Below are 18,486 nucleotides of genomic sequence, written 5' to 3'. Positions count from 1 at the left end.
CCCACTGAGCCACCCAGGCGCCCAAGTACCCTGTTTTTAATAAAAAATTACCCCACAGTCTTTAACATCTACTGATACAAATTAAAGTTTACTGTTTGCTTAGTATATAATTCAGTGACTCAGTGACTTTTGACACTCACACCCTCTAAATAAAAAACATTTCCATTATCCCCCAAAATTACCTCATACTCTTTCCCAGTCCATTCGCACCTTGAGAAACAACTGACTTAGTTATTTGTTTAATCAAAAGTTAGTTCTGTCTGATTAAAACATTGTGTAAATGGAATCCCATGGTGGTGTTTTGCACCCAACTTCTTTCAACACTCTATCTGTGAGATTCATTGGTGTCTTGTGTAGCAATAGTCCACTCTTTTTTACTGCCGAGTAGTATTCTGTAGTATGGATGCCATAATTTGTTTATCAGCTCATCTGCCAATGAATATTGTGGCTATTTCTAGTTTGAGGTTATGATGAATTAAGCTGCTTGACATTTAAATGCATTTGGTTTTTAGACATACTTCACATTATATGTAAAGATGTGGCGTGTGTTTCATCCTGCTGGGTCAATAACCAGAATAAAATTGTTGGGATATCTATCTATCTATATAGATAGATAGATAGATTTTTATAGATAGACATTTTATCTATCTATCATTTTATTTTATCTATCATTTTATCTATCTATATAGATAGATATTTATAGATAGACATTTTCTCATGTATCTATATAGATAGATAGATAGATATCCCAAACCATTTTCTGAAGTCATTGTACCATTTATACTTTAATCAGCCATGCATTAGAGTCTGTCACTCTGTATCCTTGCTAGCACCTCGTATTGTCAGTATTTTTAAATTTAGCCATTCTGATCCATATATAGTGGTTTTTCATTGTGATTTAATTAGCATTTTCCCCCAATGGCTAAATGATACTGAACTCTGTTATATGTGTTTACTGGATGTTCATATATATTTATTTGTGAAGTGTCTGTTTAAATCTTTTGCCTGTTCTTTTTTGTTGTGTAAATTCTACATAACAAAATTTACTATTTTAATCATTTAAATGTACAGCTCAGTGGCATAAAAAGCACATTCATATTATTCAGCCTGTCACCACCATCTAACTCCAGAATATTTTTATCTTCTCAAATTGAAACTCTATACCCATTAAACTATAAGTCCCCTTTACCCTATCCATTCCTAGCCTCTGGTCACCACTGTTCTGTTTTCTGTCTTTGTCTCTAGGTACCTCATGTACATGGAATCAGACAGTATTGGTCCTTTTGTGACTGGCCTTTTTCATTTATTGTAATGTCTTCCGGGTTCATCCATGTTACAAGATGTTTTAGAATTTCTTTCCAAACGCTGAATAATATTCCATTATATGCCTATACACATTGTATTTATTCATCCATTGAAGAACATTTTGGTTGTTTCTACCTTTCAGTTGTTGTGAGTACTACTGTGACCATTAACAAACTTGACCGTTTTTCATGGATTGTCTGTCATTTTATTATTGAATTATTTACAAATTATGCATATAAGTTCTTTGTTAGATGCATGTTTTACAAATATTTACTACTAGTCTATTGCTTCCCTACTTGTTTTCTTACCTTCTTTTAATTACCAAAAATCTTTAATCCTGGCAAAATATAGTTTATAATTTTCAAATTTTTATGGCTACTTCTTATGTCTTATGAGATCTCTATCTATCTCTACCTTAAAAATTCTTTCATATTTTTAATCCTGAAGACTTATCATTGGAGCTGTTACTTTTGTTTGTGAAAGACCTTAAATTTTTTCATGCATACAGTGTGAGGTAGGCTGGATTCAGGATTCTTTCCTCCATAAGGATAGCCTGTTATTCCAGCACCATTTGTTAAGCATTTTCCTTTCCTTGTTGAATTTCTTCGGTTCCTCTGTCAAAAATTCAATTAACCTTTTAAATATGATTCTGTTTCTGGATTCTATTCAATTACGTTGGTATGTTTTTCTAGTTGGTACCAATGGCACACAGCCCTCCACCTTTTTTACAATAAACCTTGGAGTCAGGTGGCATAAGTTCTCCAACTCTTCTCTTCTTTCTCAAGATGTTCTTAGCTATTCTATGTCCTTTGATTTCAACATAAATTTGGAGTAGGTTTTTCAGTTTCTATTAAATAAAAAACAGCTGAACTTAGGTTTGATACTGCACTGAATTTATAGATCAATTTAGGGAGAATGGGTACCTTAACAAAATTGAGTCTTTCATTACATGAATATGGTGTATCTTTCCATTTATTAAGCCTCCATTAATTTGTATTGATAGTATTTTGTATTTTTCCAAAGTAGAGATTTTTTGCCTCTTTGGTTAAAATTTGTTTCCAAGTATTTGGTTTCTTTTCATTCCCTTGTTTACTTTTAGTGTATGAAATATAATTGATTTTTGTATAATGATGTTGTATTGTACAACCTTGCTAAATTTACTATTCTGGTGGTTGTTTTCTAGATTTCTTGGGAGTTTCTTTGTAAATAACCATGTTATCTGCAAAGAGAGACAGTTACGTGTCTGTTACTGGATTTAGCTACCTCAGCTTTTGTCTGCTTGGTATTTAATAGTTTATCCTTTTACTATAAGCATGTCTGAGTCTTAAAGCATATCGTGTTTCTTGATATGGGTTTTGTTCATATGTTTGTTTAGTCTGTCAACATCAGCCTTCAAAATAGTGTTTGGTCCATTTAATGTAATTATTGCTAATCCTAGATTTAATTCTGTCATTTTTATCATTTGTCTTCTGTTAGTTCCATCTGTTTTTGTCTCCTCTTACAGTTTTTTCCCCTTCCCCCTCCTCCAGTGAGTTTTTCCTCTTTCTTTCTTTTTTTAATTTTTTTAAAGATTTTTTTTTTTTTGAGATTTTATTTATTTGCGAAGAGAGAGAGAGAGCAAGAAAGGGGAGAGATCAGAGGGAGAAGACGACTCCCCACCCAGCAGGGAGTCCAATGTGGGACTTGATTCCGGGACTCCAGGATCGTGACCTAAGCCAAAGTCAATTGCTTAACCAGCTGAGCCACCCAGGTCCCCCGAGTTTTTCCTCTTTCATTCATTATGACTACTTCTTTCTCTATGTCCTTAAACATATTTATAGTACCCGCTTTAATGTGATTTTTTTTTTTTTTGCTAATTTTGATATCTTCCCACCCACCCACCCCATGTTTCTATTAATTTTTATTGTTGATAACATCTTGTAGCTCCCCTGCATTTTCTCATCTTCCTCTTCCAAGTTCTTGGTTCTTGTTCTAGCAGGAAGTTAACATGCCTGGACTCAAACATTGCCTGTCTTTCTTTCAGCTTTAAGGCTATTGCTCTCACTAGGAGCCTCTAGAATCCCCCTGGAGTGTGCATGCATAGTTCAGGGTCATACAGTATTTAGTTGGGGTTTATACACACACTTCAAGGCTCACTTCTTTTGCACAGATTGTTGAGTGTGTGCAGGTGAAAACCCACATGAAGGCAAACCTTACCTGGTGAGATTTTCTCTCCAAAAGACCATCTTTACTCTAGTTTCTACCAGCTTTTAGTCACTTTCTAATGCCTTTAAAAAGTAGAGGGAGGGGCTCCTTCCCAGGACATATAAATGTTAGAGTTCTCTAATATAGGAGAAAATTATTTTAGTGTATATAAAGTATAAATACATCTACAAGGTTACTTAGTAAAATGTGTATCTCGGAATAGATAGGTTTATTTTGGTTGATTAAAATTATCTACATTGAATATGTAATATATTATCAAACAAAAAAACTTATTTAAAAATTTGATAGGAAATAAATTGATTTTGGAAATCTCTTGCTCTCACTTACATTTTAAATTATGAGGATTCCCAAAAATGACTGTCATTTTAAATAGACTGTCACTATTTAATTTTCCCAGAGTAGCTTTCAAATTCAGCTAGTAAGATAGTATATTTTAAGTCTGAATTTCAGAACTTAAAAACACAAAGTCTCTACACTTAATCTTAGCCAAAAGGCCGAGAAGTGATTCTACACAAATTCTCTTATTATTCCTTTCTATGCAGGTAGCTCTGTGAAATCTCATTGCTTTGTTTTTGTTGATTAACCTAATACTTTGAACAGCAAACACATAGGTAGTCATTTAATGGCTTGTTGAATGATGAATAGAGTAAAGGGCAGCTTTCAGAAAAATAGGCTATGCATAGTATAAATGTGACATGTTTTGCCAAAAATATCATTTATCATAAGCTTAAAGAAAAGATTTTGTAGAATTAGAAAGTGTTACCTTGAAGTGACAATCATATTGTCAGGCACAATTAAGTGATTTAAGGAAAGAAAACAATTAAAACTATTATTTTAAGAGCTAGAGCCTGCTTATCAATTGCATTAAATAGAATTGCATCCAAACATCTGTTTCTCCTGTCTGTATAGCAAAATAAGAATGTTTGGCGTTTTTCTTTCAAAATACCTAGTTTAACTTTACATCTATGTTATACAATAGATGTTGAAGAAAACGAAGATGCTGGAGCAACGTCCCTGCCGACTCAGCCACCTCAGCCGTCCTCTTCAGCTTATGATCCAAGCAGCATGCCATCAAGCAGCTTCACTGCGATACAGATTCCTCCCGGCGCGCACGCTCCTGCTAATACGCCAGCAGAAGTGCCTCACAGCACAGGTAGGAAATGAAAGCTTAACAAGTTTTGAACTCTCCTCTCATAAATGAGGACTGCACTTTATAGTGTGTTTATGCCTAAGCATGATGGTCATAAAGCATGATAAGATCTTTAAATTCTATTTCAGCCCACAAAACAATGTTACATCCTTTTTGTTGAAGTTTGAATGTTAACTGTCCTTTTGTTTTTTTGAGAAATGACCAAACATTTACAAACATTACTGTAAACTTTATATTTTTTTACTAAGAATAGCTTCTGTGCTTTTCGTGTGTGGTGCTATTTTCTCTTTCTTCCCGTCTGTTACCTTGCCCGTCACCCTTCACTGTTCAAGAGTAGCCCTGAGGTATGCGGGTCTTCTGTTATAATATGTTTTGATCAGTGTCCCACTGTGTCAGCAAGATTTGATTTTTCTTGCCTTATTTCCTTAGGACCCAATCTCTACCCTCAACGTAGATACTATTAATGAAGGGAGCAGACATTGAGGCACACAGTCTCTGTAGCAGTGGAATCACAGATAACTGAAAAGAAGGGGTGTGGGTTAATTCTTTTAATATTATAAACAGTTGACTGAAGGAAAAAAGGGAAATGATAGCTACTTTGAATAAATCAGCATTGTAAGTCCGTTTCTCATGGAAAAGATCTAACCACACTTGTCTCTAGTAACCAGTCGGTGTCAGTAAATAAAAGATAATATTTCAAACTGCAGATACTGTTCCATTTACTTGTATTATTGACAAAGTGTTGCCCTTACCTTCAAATAGAAGGGCATTTAAAGCCATAATTTGCATCTTGAAGTTTTTCCAAAAATTGTTCTTAAAATATTTCTTTTATCTCATCATAAATGTAATCTGTGGTAGTAAATTGTACAAACATTTCAAAATAGTTAATTCATAGGATGAAAATCATCCTTTGAGCCCTAATTTCTAAGGTTTCTATTAAGTACCACACCATTACTAACTTTAAAATTTTCAGCCCCAGTTTAGGTGATTTTGCATGAGTTGCATAGCATTTAAGTTTTCTACTTGACTACCATAACACCAGTTTTTATTAGTTTCTTTCCTCCTATTTTCAAACCTTTAACTTTGTATTATCTGCAAATATGGCTATTACTTTTGTCTTGAAGAATATTGATGAATGTGATTATTTTAATACTGATCTCTTTTGTGTCATCATTCTATATATTTTACTCTGACTTTGCTTTGCTTTATGGTATGTATGTTGAGTTTATTAGACAAACCAATTTGAGTTTGTTTTGTAAGTAAAATTTCACAGAACACTATTATATTTTATTTCCAGTATTTCCAGTGTAGATTAATATAAGCAATACCAGCTACTTAGATGCATCTGCCTTAGATAAATACTACTCTCTTCTAGTGAATTTAAACAGAGGTGAGCCTCTGACACACCGTATTTATAGAAGGGCAAAGTGAGAATAAAATGCACTTTGAAGTGAAACAGTGTTCGTTATTAGTTCCTGCTCCTTTCTAAACCACAAACTCAGATGTTATGCCGCTTCTCAACCTACGTTTTGCCTCTTTCTAAAATGAAATTAAATCATATTCTCATGGTGATTTTAATTATTAGAGAAAAAGTTTGAAAATTCACTACTAACTGTGCCTAATCACAAAATCAGTGTTCAGCAAATTAGCTTCCTTTTCCTTTTTTTCCTCTTCCTTCCTATCTCTGTGCCAAATACAGGGTATTTAAGAGCAAGCTAATGAACACTTAAAATCATTTTGTGAATCAAGGGAAGTGTCACCTTTGGGGATAGGATATTGACCTTAAAAAAAAGTTGCCTAAAAGCGCTACCATGTTAGACAACATATTGTAGGGCAAAATTCTGGTACGAGCACATATGTACATATATTTTATATATAGTTATACAGTGTGTATATAGAAGAGAGAAAGCTTACTTCTGGGAGGGCTGTATTTGGGTGAAAAAATATGAAATTGCTACTTTTATATAAGTGATAACATCTTAATAGGTTCATATGTTCACACTAACAGACAGTATGTCCTGCTTAGAATATTCTTGACAGGGGCGCCTGGGTGGCTCAGTGGTTTAGGCCTCTGCCTTCGGCTCAGGTCATGATCTCAGGGTCCTGGGATCGAGCCCCACGTCGGGCTCTCTGCTCAGCGGGGAACCTGCTTCCCCCTCTCTCTCTGCCTGCCTCTCTGTCTACTTGTGATCTTTGTCTATCAAATAAATAAATAAAAATCTTTAAAAAAAAAAAAAAAAGAATATTCTTGACATACAAAGACTTAGATATTGAGGAGGTAGTCTTCTATTAGAAAGTTTTCTGGCATGAACAGTTCATCTTGCTCCAGCTAACTCTGGCTTGAGCCTTGTTGTGGTTTTGTTTTTTTGTTTTTGTTTTTGTTTTTGTTTTCTTTTTTGTTCCTCTGAGTGAGCACATAAAACCAAAACCTTGGAACTTCTTTAAGGTGAGGTCCTATCTTGTTACTTTATATACACTCTTATAGGCATAGCATTTACAAAATTATCATAGCTATTTTATAAATTAATTTTAAGCAACTGTATTAACTATATTAGATATTGCTATCCCTAATTTACACACTGGAAAGAAATTAAGCAATTATCCCATGAAAATAAGCACATAAACATACTTATAGTGACAGACTAGAATTTGAACCCACATCTTTCTGATTTCGTGTTTTTGGCACCTCCTTTCTGTGTCTCTTCCTCCAAGGAACTAAATCTCTGTTAAATCAGAATCTCCTTTTGTCACAATATTTTGCCCCTTAAAATTAGTTTGAAATATTGGAATCTCCTCTTAGCTGGTAGATTTAAATTTCTATTACATTTAAAACATGGGCTATGTAACCATCTACTTTTTTCTATTATATTTAAAACAGTTTAAAAAAATAGGCTCTCAGTTGGCTAATAGCAAATGAAATAACATTTTTAGTTTATAAATATAGCAGATGTTTCCCCTCTTACTCACTTTAAGATTGATTTACTTTCCCTCATATAAAGATCCAGGATGCACTTTTATCAAAGGGAAATCCTCAAGATAGCTGAAAAGAATAGTATGTACTAATATACAGTTTTTAGTTCTTCCACAAAAAAGCACAGGCTGCAAGGAGGGCCGCGAGAGCAATTGTTTCAGCAGGCAGAGTGTTGGCCTCTGAGCTTTCACCACTGTGGACGATTGGATGGAGGCGATCAAATGGACGGTTTGTCCTTTCTCTTGAAACACATGCTTTCTACTGCCTATAAATATTGAGGAAGAAGATCTCAGTAATAAACCTAAATAGGTTAAATATTAGAATTATGTTATAATTAATGCTGACCTTTTGATTATAAATACAGCTTATCAAATGTAGATTAAAAACTTAGCTCTTCTATTGTTCTTTCATGTATGAAAAGTACTGCATTTGAGTTTTCCTGCTATACAGTTTCCAAAGTTGTTAATATTTTGTCCTGACCATTTCTGTCAGGACATTTCCATTGATTATACTGAGGTTTTACTCAGCCCAATCCTCCTATTTTCTTGACTTTGCTTATAGTGTTCCTTGTAGATAGTGTGGCTTTCTCCCTTTTTCTCTGCCTCTCCAAATGCTACTCCCTTAAGGGTTCTTTTTTAATTGTAATTCTGGATAATCTTCTCTAGTTTTTTAACCAACACCCATTTCTTCCTTTTCAAAATTCCCAGACTATGTAGACTATAGAACAATTTAAATTCGACACTTAATTAGAAATCTTGTAATGTTTAATTCTTAAATGTGTATTAATCCTATTTAAGGGCTATGTAACCATCTTCTTAAAAGTTAACCAGAAGTTATTTTTTGACATTTCTTTTTTGTTAAATAATAAAAAGGAAGAAATTTCCAACACAGTTCTACTCTTCCACATGAATGTTTTTATAGTCACATTACTCCCAACATATTGCAGTTTTTGGAGCTGCTGTCCACTTGTGAATTGACAAATGAGACCTTTCCAGATCCGGAAAGAAAGAAAAACAGATTTGGGCATCTTAAAAAAATAAATGAATAACATAAGCTAAGAGCTACTTTTACTAATTTAACAAGTATTTATGAGCTTATGTTGGGCCTGTACACTAGGCCCCCATGGGAACATGTCATGATGGCTGCCGAAGGGACAGTCCTTGGCTCATGCACATCAAGACAAATGGAAGCAGCATCTTCTTACTGCTGCTTGAGGCATGTTTAGCAGCCTGTGCTGTCAGATCAAGCCTTAGGTGAATGACTGTGACCAGAGAAGTTCTTGATAAAATACAGACCACTTATTTTTTTAATATTGCTCAAATAAAATTTTACTACATAACTGAATTTTCTCCCTACAAATTCTGTTTTGTTCTTGTTAATTAATAGTGCCTACTTAATTAATTACATGAAGATGTACTAATAAGCATTTAAAAGTTAATACAGTACACTGGTCAATAAAAATACTCCTTTTCTATAGAGAAAGAGATTTGTTTGAAAATTTTAATTTAGCCAGAAACACAAATTACTTAGCAAGGGATGGCTTGATATCTAGAATGATTTATGAGCAGGTTGTAGACTTACCTTTTTTTTTTTAACATTATACAAGAAATATATCATCACCTACTTATGGTTTAGACACAGCTCCTTCAATGCACTAGGCTTGACTAGGTAGTCTCTGAGGATGCCTCTCAAATCTTGCATTCCATTTTTTTTAATGTAATTATGTCTTTTTAAAAGTAAGTTTTGAGGGGACAGTTAATGTTGGATGGTGATCCTTTAATATATTTGGTTAGCACTTACAAAATCAAGCAAAAGATAGTCATTGAATTGGTCATTTTAAAACTTGTGTGTCACCTGACTTTGGAGTTACACTTCTTTAACTTTTTCTATAAATGAATTTGTGTATATATACATGTATATATATATATATGTGTATGTGTAATATTAATTGAGAATTACTGCTAAAGCTTAGTAAGTGAAAAATGCATGACATAGTATAGTATGCAGACATGCCACCATCTACATTAGACATGTGTATGTAAACACTCAGAATATATTTTTCTGCATATTTTCTTTACCAGGCTCTAACATCAAATAAGTGTGTCAGATTAAAATTCATTAATATTTCAAAAAAGTAATTAGGAAATGAAAATTCCTTCATGATCCTTTAAATATTTTCCTAGTATATAATTAAGAGGTATAATTTTTATGCTCATTTGTGGTTTTCTGTTGCAGGTGTAGCAAGTAATACTATCCAGCCTACTCCGCAGACTGTTCCAGCTATTGATCCTGCGCTGTTCAGTACAGTTTCCCAGGGTAAGTCAGCTGACTGATTTTTTGAGACATACTGTATCTCTTGTTTTGGGTGTTCTTTTCTAATTATGCCTTAGAAGTATTGTATAGTGGAATGTTTACACATTTCTTTAAATGTCTGTTTTCACTAGATTCTCCAGTGAACCAAGGTTGTTTCATATTATCAAAAATATCTAAATCTGAAAGCATTTCCTCTCCCCCCCCCTTTTTTTTTACAGTTCTTTTTTGTGGTATACTGCTGGATATAGTGGCACAAACATATAGCTAAAGCTATCAGGAAGCTGATACTATATTACTTTAGTCCAAAATTACCATATCTTATGATTATGATCTTCCTTATCTATACTAAATGATTAGATTAGCCAGAAAGAGGAACTGACCATAGTTGAAAACAAAAACAAAAAGAAACCTTTTATAAACTGGCAAATTACCCAAGAACATAGTGGAAAATATTTATCTTATCAGTAGACAGGCCAAATAACCTGCCCAATGGATACTGTGTTCCTCTGTTAAACTTGGTTTCCAGACTCCCCTCTGGAGTCCCACCTAATTTTAAAAAAGATCCACCTAAAATCTGATGTGAAAATATCCGAAATAGATAGGTCAGTGAAACAGAGTAGGGACTCTGGAAAGTAGACCATATGTTACAGGAATTAAGTTAATGATGAATGTGGTATTTGGATCAGTGTGGCAAGAATATATATTCAGAAGTGATGATAGAACAATTGGTTATCCAGAGGGCACCTGGGTGGCTCCGTCAGTTAAGTGTCTGACTTCAGCTGGAGTCATGATCTTAGGGTTCTGGGATCAAGCCCTGAATTGGGCTCCCTGCTCAGTGTGGAGTCTGCGTCTTTCTCTGCCTCTCTCCCCATTCATTCTTTCTCTCTTTCTCTCTCAAATAGGATCTTTAAAAAAAATAAAGAAAAATTGGTTATGAGGAAAAAAATATATATTAGATACTATCTCTCAGTACTTTTATCTGATTTAGTTGTTAACAGGTTTGACAAATGAAAAATGATAAATTCATACCACAGAATACTCCTTCTTCCCCATTACGTTGTTAGAATGCAACTAATAGACCAGGAGAAATTGAGATTTAAAAATAAAGAAGTAATGTCCAGAGCATATATAAAGAGCTCCTACAAATGAATAACTGAAACTCAATTTGGTAGGAAAAAATAGGCAGGGAATATGATCGGTAATTCAGGTATGCAGTGAACACATGAAAGCTTTCCCAACCATATTATTAATTAGGGAAGTTGAGAATTAGAGTGATTTAGGTTTATGTCAATAGATAAAAAAATATTTTAAAGGATCAATAATCTATAGTGTCATTGAAGACCTAAGGAATGACTCTCGCATGCTGTTGGTGGGAAATGTACATTAGTAAAGTTTTTTTCAGCAGTATTATGTCACTGTCAGAATAGCAAATGTAATTTTTTTGAACCTGCTATATTCCACCATCTTAAGAAAATACTCAGACATGGTCACAAAATTTACAAGGATCTTTTATTTCAACATCATCGTAATAGTGGGAAATAATCTTTTAAGTGCTTATTGGAATATTACGGTTCATTCATCATATGGAATGCTGAGTAGATATTAAAATATACACACACACACACACACACACACATAATATAGTACCTGACATGAAAAGATCTCCTAAGCATATTAAGTTAAAAACAAAAACAAAACAGGTTGCAGAACATTATGTATAGTATGACCCTATTTAGGAAAAAAATACTAAAATTATCTTCCTGCATGGATGTATGAGTTTAAGTACATTGAAAAATTCTAAATAATACTCAGATCAAAACTAATAGTTATAACTATCACTGTCTCTTTACCACCACCTCTAATAAATACTCCCTGAATCTTTTTCCTGTTACATTTTTCTCTTTAGTGCTTAGTACTTATCACCATTAATACCCATAGTGTATGTGTGTTAGTATTAATATGTTAAACATTTCTGTAGTGAATTTGTGGCTTACTGTGGAAAAGAAAATGAAATTACTTGAAGAACATTTCCTTTTTTAACTTACATCTCTCTATATAGTATTACAGTATGAATAACCACTTAACCTCATGAATTTTTTTGAAAATTAAATGGAATATCTGAAAAGTATTTAGCACAGTGCCTGACCTAATCAGCTTCTACCTCTAATCATTCTAGTGTTGCCATTTCTAAGGAACATATCTTGGTAATGCCTGGATATAAGGGTTCTGTACTGAGCTTTATCTTTACCTCTAAGATTTACTGCATATCAGGTGATTCCCCAATGATTCTGCCCATGCTTTGCATTCAAGTCAGAGGACAGTAGAGTACACTAGGATCAGATATCCAAGGTTCCTGACATGAATTTTTAAAATTACCTAGGTAAGTAGGAATCTCAAAAGACCCATTTTGGAATTTTTAAAATTATGTATTCTGTGATCTATCATGACATTAGGTAAATCAGTCTTAGAAATGGATGCTTATGCCTACTGAATGTGCAGGGATTTCTCTTAAAACCAAAAAGGTTATCTTTGATCCAGTGCTGACCTAGGCTCTTTCTGCTGTGAATGGGAACTTGACTAACAGCTCTAGCTGTCTTCTGCCTTCTTGTACTGCCCTGTGGAGGAGAAAAGCAGCCCTGTGATGAGGAGTCTTCTCTGAAGCCATCTGCAACTGTACTGAGCTTAGAGTTCAAAAAAGAGATTCTTTTAGACAACCTCTTTAATCCTTCAGACATCTGTTAGGTCCACTGTGTGCTCTCTGGTCTGTCTGATATGACCTTTAGTAAGTTTTAATAATATAAAAAAACAGCTTTTATTTGGGTGCAGTATTTACTATTTTGTATATACTGAAATTGAACAGTTGTTCTCTTCTCCTTTTATGTATTTTCCATTTATCTAGTTTTCAAAGATTTTATTTATTTATTTGACAGACAGAGATCACAAGTAGGCAGAGAAACAGACAAGACAAGCAGGCTCCTTGCCGAGCAGAGAACCCAATGCGGGGCTCGATCCCAGGCTCCTGGGATCATGACCTGAGCCGAAGGCAGAGGCTTTAACCCACTGAGCCACCCAGGCGCCCCTATCTAGTTTTCAAATGCTAAGTTAAAAGAATCATAATTAAGCAGATTTTCTTTTTATTTAATTTAAAATTTTAATCACATGTCTTACTATTAATGACTCTTAGATGATATTTGGTTGGTTTGGGGTTTTTTTTGTTTTTTTTTTTTAGATTTTATTTATTTATTTGAGAGAGAGTAAGATAGAGCATGAGAGGGGAGAAGGTCAGAGGGAGAAGCAGACTCCCCATAGAGCTGGAAGCCCAATGTGGGACTGGATCCCGGACTCTGGGATCATGACCTGAGCGGAAGGCAGTTACTTAACCAACTGAGCCACCCAGGCACCCGATTAGATGATTTTTGTTAAATGAAGGGAAACCTGAAGTGTTACAGAATAGCAAACACAACTATTTGACATGGCTTTTTAAGTTCTTTATATTTTTAATTAATAAGTCTAGCATCTCTATTTAAATCTATAACTTATATTTTGTATCTGAGTCTATAAGTTGGTTATTATCTAGTTATATTTTATATGATAGTTATGTAATTTCATACATGTTATAAGCTATATGTATTACATATCTGTAATGATATTTTTCTGTTAAAATATTTTCATTCACTTTTTCTGAATATTGAAATTGTTATTTCATGAAAAGTACAGTATTTGTGTTTTAAAATAGTTTTATCATTGGTGGATAAGTTTGGTTTATAAAAACTAAGATAGTAATGGAGTTCTTTCCACTACATACATCTCATTAATAAATGAGTGGTATGTCAGCAAAACATTGCTAAGGCTAATGCTATAAAAATAAGAGTTCTAACCATGGGGCTTTCTTCTAGCAGGTCCAATAAATTCTGTATGTATATCTTTAAAGATTGCCCTGAGATAAGAAGACAGGCTGTTAAAGCACAAAATGAGTAGTGGGGTAAACTCAATTATCAACAGTGTCTCCCTCACCTAGATAGGGTGTATAGCTTTACATGACTGGAACCTTTCTTAATGTATTTGGAAAAACCATTGAAGAATCTAGTAGGTATTTTCAATAAAAAAAAAATAAATAAACCTAAAGTGTCCTGACTAAATTTTCAACAGAACAACAACAGGATAATTGTTTTTTAGATTTAATGGGTAACAAATGCCAAGACACTAAAATACTAAAAGATTTGTGGTGATTGCATTGCAGTGGTGTTGCATTATGGTGATTGCAATGATTGCATTTTATTAGTTTATTGATTTGTATTTCTTTTTAAGCAAACTGAAATGCAGGAAAATTGAAACAAGGTCTGTCAAAGTTGGAATATATAATCTCTTAGTTCACAACAGTAAAAACCAACCATTATGATCTTTAATAATACTCAACAACTTTTTGAAGACTTTTTATGTAACACACTGGGCTAATTACTGTAATGTAGATCTATGTGTATCATCTTAAAATCTGAAATTTCATTTATGTTTAATTCTGTATGAACTCTGTTGTAAAATATAGGAAATACAAATAAATAAATAAATAAATAAATAAATAAAATATAGGGAATAATGTACAAACAGCATTTTTATTTTCATTCATTAAAGTTACTCAGTACTTATAGGTACCTGGCATTGGCCTAGAAACTTTAGGATGCATTGTTTCAGAACTCTTGAAAATTTTAGAAAATAATGATTTGGATCAGAATTTAGAGTCTAGATATCTGGAGACACTACCTACTTTGAAATCCTTTCCTAGGTAATAGCAAAATTAAAAGCAACTAAACAAAGTCTGTGTAGAAGTACATGCTTAAGACTGAATTAAAATATATTATAAATATATTTTTTAAATATTTTAAAATAATCTTTTAAAAAATAGTATTTTAAAAATAAATATAAAATAATATATAAAATATATTATCTGAGCCTCTGTCTTCAGCTCAGGTCATGATCTCAGGGTCATGAGATCCAGCCCCACATCGGGTGCTCTGCTCAGCAGGGAGCCTCCTTCCTCCTGTCTCTCTGCCTGCCTCTATGCCTACTTGTGATCTGTCAAATAAATAAAGTATTTAAAAATATACATACATACATATATGTATGCATGTATATAAATAGAATTTGAAATATATTGTGTGTTTATTATATTCTGTGTCCCAGCCTTCTGATCAGTTCTTAATATCCTTATAAAGAATTCTGAAGAAAATAGTATTTCAAAAGTCAGGACACAAAGTCAGTTTTTAATTTCATCTTTAGAAATATATATTCAAACTTTAGATTAAGTGAAGTTGTTTTTTTGGTTTTACCCAGATTATTTAGTCAGGGTCTACCCATATTAATCATATGTGTAACTGGAAAACTTGTTGAGAATAAATTTTGGACATAATTTATAAAGGTTGTTCATGTGTTTAATTTTATATTAATGACAATTAAACTGTAGAGATTTTTATATGGGGGGCACAAAAAATATTTTCATGCTGAAAAAGCTAAATGACTTACATAATTTTTAAAAATGTTATTTCTCTTTTTTTTCATGGCGAATTATATTTATATTCTAGCTCAGATGAGGGTCAGATGGTTTAGTCTGTGTGTGAAAAGAGAGGCCTAACTATTCTAGTATAAACACCAATGCCACTGTCATTTTTTTACACAGATTATAATTTTTTTGCTATTAATTTATCAAAATAGAAAGGCTTCTAGTTTGACTTCCAGATTAAAAATCTTTTCAAAAACGCTACTAGTATTGGCATATGTATGGTTTATGTTAATAAGGAAAAAAGTGAAAAGCATAAAAGTACTTAGTTAAATATTTACACCTAGGGTTGAAGAAAACCTTCATGTTTTTATATAACCTTAAATATTTTCTATAATTTTAAATGTAAGCATTTAGCTAACCGAACAGGATACTTTTAGATTCCTACAAATATCTTAATGACTCTCTGTTTCTTCTAGGGGATATCCGTCTAACTCCAGAGGACTTTGCTAGAGCCCAGAAATACTGCAAATATGCTGGCAGTGCTTTGCAATATGAAGATGTCAGCACTGCTGTGCAGAATCTACAGAAGGCCCTCAAGTTGCTAACTACAGGCAGAGAATGAAGCCTTTGTACAGTAGATCCATGCATTTTTGGCTTAAAGAACTAACAGTCCATTACTCTATCTTCAGCCCATCAGGAGCACAGTTTTAAGGAAGACTTCAGTTGCATTGACTATAACAATGAAATCTGTGTCTCTGTATCAGATTCCTGTTGAAGCATTCAGCAGCAGCCTCAACCAGTTTTCATTGTCCATTTAGTGGATCCAGTAATCTTCGGGTGTATAGGGCTGATGTGAGCAAAATCTAAAAATGCCCATTGAATCCTGCTTCAGAAAACAAACACACACTTCTATGAAATGTATTGGTGTTCGCATTTTATCTTAATATTCATAAATTAAGGATTTTTTAAATCATAATTTGAACACACAGACTGTATTTCTTTGCTATAAAATTCTAAATTTAAGTTTAAATAAAAATTACCAGATTATACTAGATTAGAGATCATGTTTTTGTTTTCCTCTGGATTTATGAACATCCTGAACTGTTAGAGGAATCTGAAAGGGGTTATGTTCAGAATTAAATTTATGTTCATTTTTAATATAACTACATTAAAAGTTAAAATTTTTATGGAAAAAAATAGAAGGTAAAGAGGTGGAATCACTTTTAGACTTAAGAATAATGTTGGCTTCCCAGCTGTTTTCCTTTCTCCATTGAAACAAAAGTGAATTGGTATTTATTCATAGGCAGTTTGACCGCATGTACTAGGGAATGAAAAGAAGATATTTGTAGTAATGCCTGGAAGCTTGGTGCTTAAAGTTAAGGTTCTCCTCTGCTGCTGTGGAATGGATTCCATACAGTGTATAGCTAGGAGCAATGCAGAAGGTTATAAGAATTTTGACTCTCAGTTGTTAATTTTATAAGTTTTGTGGGAAAATATGAACTAACTGTGTGTCACCTGCATTTGTGCTGTGTTAAAAATAAATACGAGGATTCTTTTAAGTTGTTCAGCTTATTACAGAGCCAATTGTGTTTTAATTTGCATGCTAGAGTTTGTCGTTTTTTTAAGTCATTATGCTAGTACAGGAATATGGATATTTCTATAGTAAAAAAAAAAAAGTTTTTAAAAGGTGCCAAATTTACCTGAAATTTATCTCATCCAGTTCGTTTATCCCATTAAAATTGGAGTAATTTAACATAGGGGTCCACAAACTCTGTATAGTCAGTGGGCAGACTCCTGTTGTGTAAATAAAGGTCTACTGAAACAAAACCATACTCATTATTTATGTTTAATCTGTGTTTGCTTGCCCTAACTGCAGAATTAGATGGACTGCAAGTCTAAAATACTTAGTATCTGGCCTTTTAAGAAAATGTTCGCTGACCCCTGTTCTATCAGTCTCTTTGAAAGAAAATGAATCATTAACTCATAATCATTTGTCTTTCAATTTTCTTTGCCTAAATGTAATGCTACTGCATAGGGTTTGATAGAATGAACATTCAGACAGAATAAACTATTCTAAGGTAGTGCAAATTCAAGCCCCACAAACCATGTGGGGCTGAAAAATGTGCTCATATCTTTCTGAAAAATGTCTTCCATATCTTTCACAACTAAATTCCTGTAACATCTGTAGAGTTCAACATTTGCATCTAGAACGCTAGTGCTCTGATGCATTCCTCTACACTTCTATTGTAGTGGGAGAGGGTCTAGGATGGTCTTTAGTGTTACAAGAGGTAAATAAATACAGCAAATTTTAATTCAGATCTTCACAGGCCTGGACACTTGAAAGAAAACTGTCCCCTCCCATTTCACACCCTACTTGGTTGCTCCCAATTGGGAGAGCACACTGCAGGGGGGAAAAAGATAAAGTGGAAGCCCTGAAGTTCACTGATAAGTGCGCTGTGGTGTAACAGTACTTATCTATAAAATGGAAGCAACATCGCTAGCTTCCTCACAATTTGCTGTGAGATGCTTTAGGTGTTCAACAGCTGATAGCAGACCACAAATGTTTATTGTTATTAACCGTAATGTTGAGGTAATTATTATTAATTTATTTCCCAAATATCAGGAAATCCCAGTTGTCTCTATGTCTAATTGCTTTGCAGTGCTTTCTTGCCTAAGGGGATTAAACTATATAAATATTTTTAGCTTTGTATTTCTTCATATGAAATCTGGCAAGATACAGTTAGAAATTTTTTGATGTAACACTAGGATAAGAAATTTTTAGTCATTCAACATATATTTAACGAGCAGCTACTAGACCTGATATTGTCTTTGCATGAGAAATAAGCAGGAAATAAGAAAAAAAAAAAATTCCTTCCTCATAGAGTTTATATTCTTATGGAAAGGAAACAGAAACTTAATAAAAAGTGTATCATATATTCACCCAGTGGTTTTTCAAAGGGTAATTGTTAGAAATGCAAATCTTAGGCTCTTGCCCCAGTCCTACCCAATCAGAAGAAACTATAAGGGTGGGGTCTGGCATTCTGAGTT

General features: G+C 33.5%; 1 protein-coding gene across 1 annotated transcript in view; it reads left to right on the top strand.

The window, feature by feature from the left end:
* The window catches only part of VTA1 (vesicle trafficking 1), a 67,671-nt gene extending 50,401 nt beyond the window's left edge, over positions 1-17,270 (top strand). The window contains exons 6-8 of the mRNA XM_059177400.1: positions 4,490-4,663; positions 9,867-9,947; positions 15,915-17,270. Coding sequence (XP_059033383.1) covers positions 4,490-4,663; positions 9,867-9,947; positions 15,915-16,060 — 401 coding nt within the window. The 3' untranslated portion in view covers positions 16,061-17,270. The remainder of the gene's footprint in view (positions 1-4,489; positions 4,664-9,866; positions 9,948-15,914) is intronic.
* The last annotated feature ends 1,216 nt before the right edge of the window (positions 17,271-18,486 follow it).

This window comes from Mustela lutreola, chromosome 6 (genome assembly GCF_030435805.1).
Source record: "Mustela lutreola isolate mMusLut2 chromosome 6, mMusLut2.pri, whole genome shotgun sequence".
Taxonomy (NCBI): domain Eukaryota; kingdom Metazoa; phylum Chordata; class Mammalia; order Carnivora; family Mustelidae; genus Mustela; species Mustela lutreola.
Note: the sequence above shows the minus strand (reverse complement) of the source record. Positions and strands in the feature narration are given on the sequence as shown.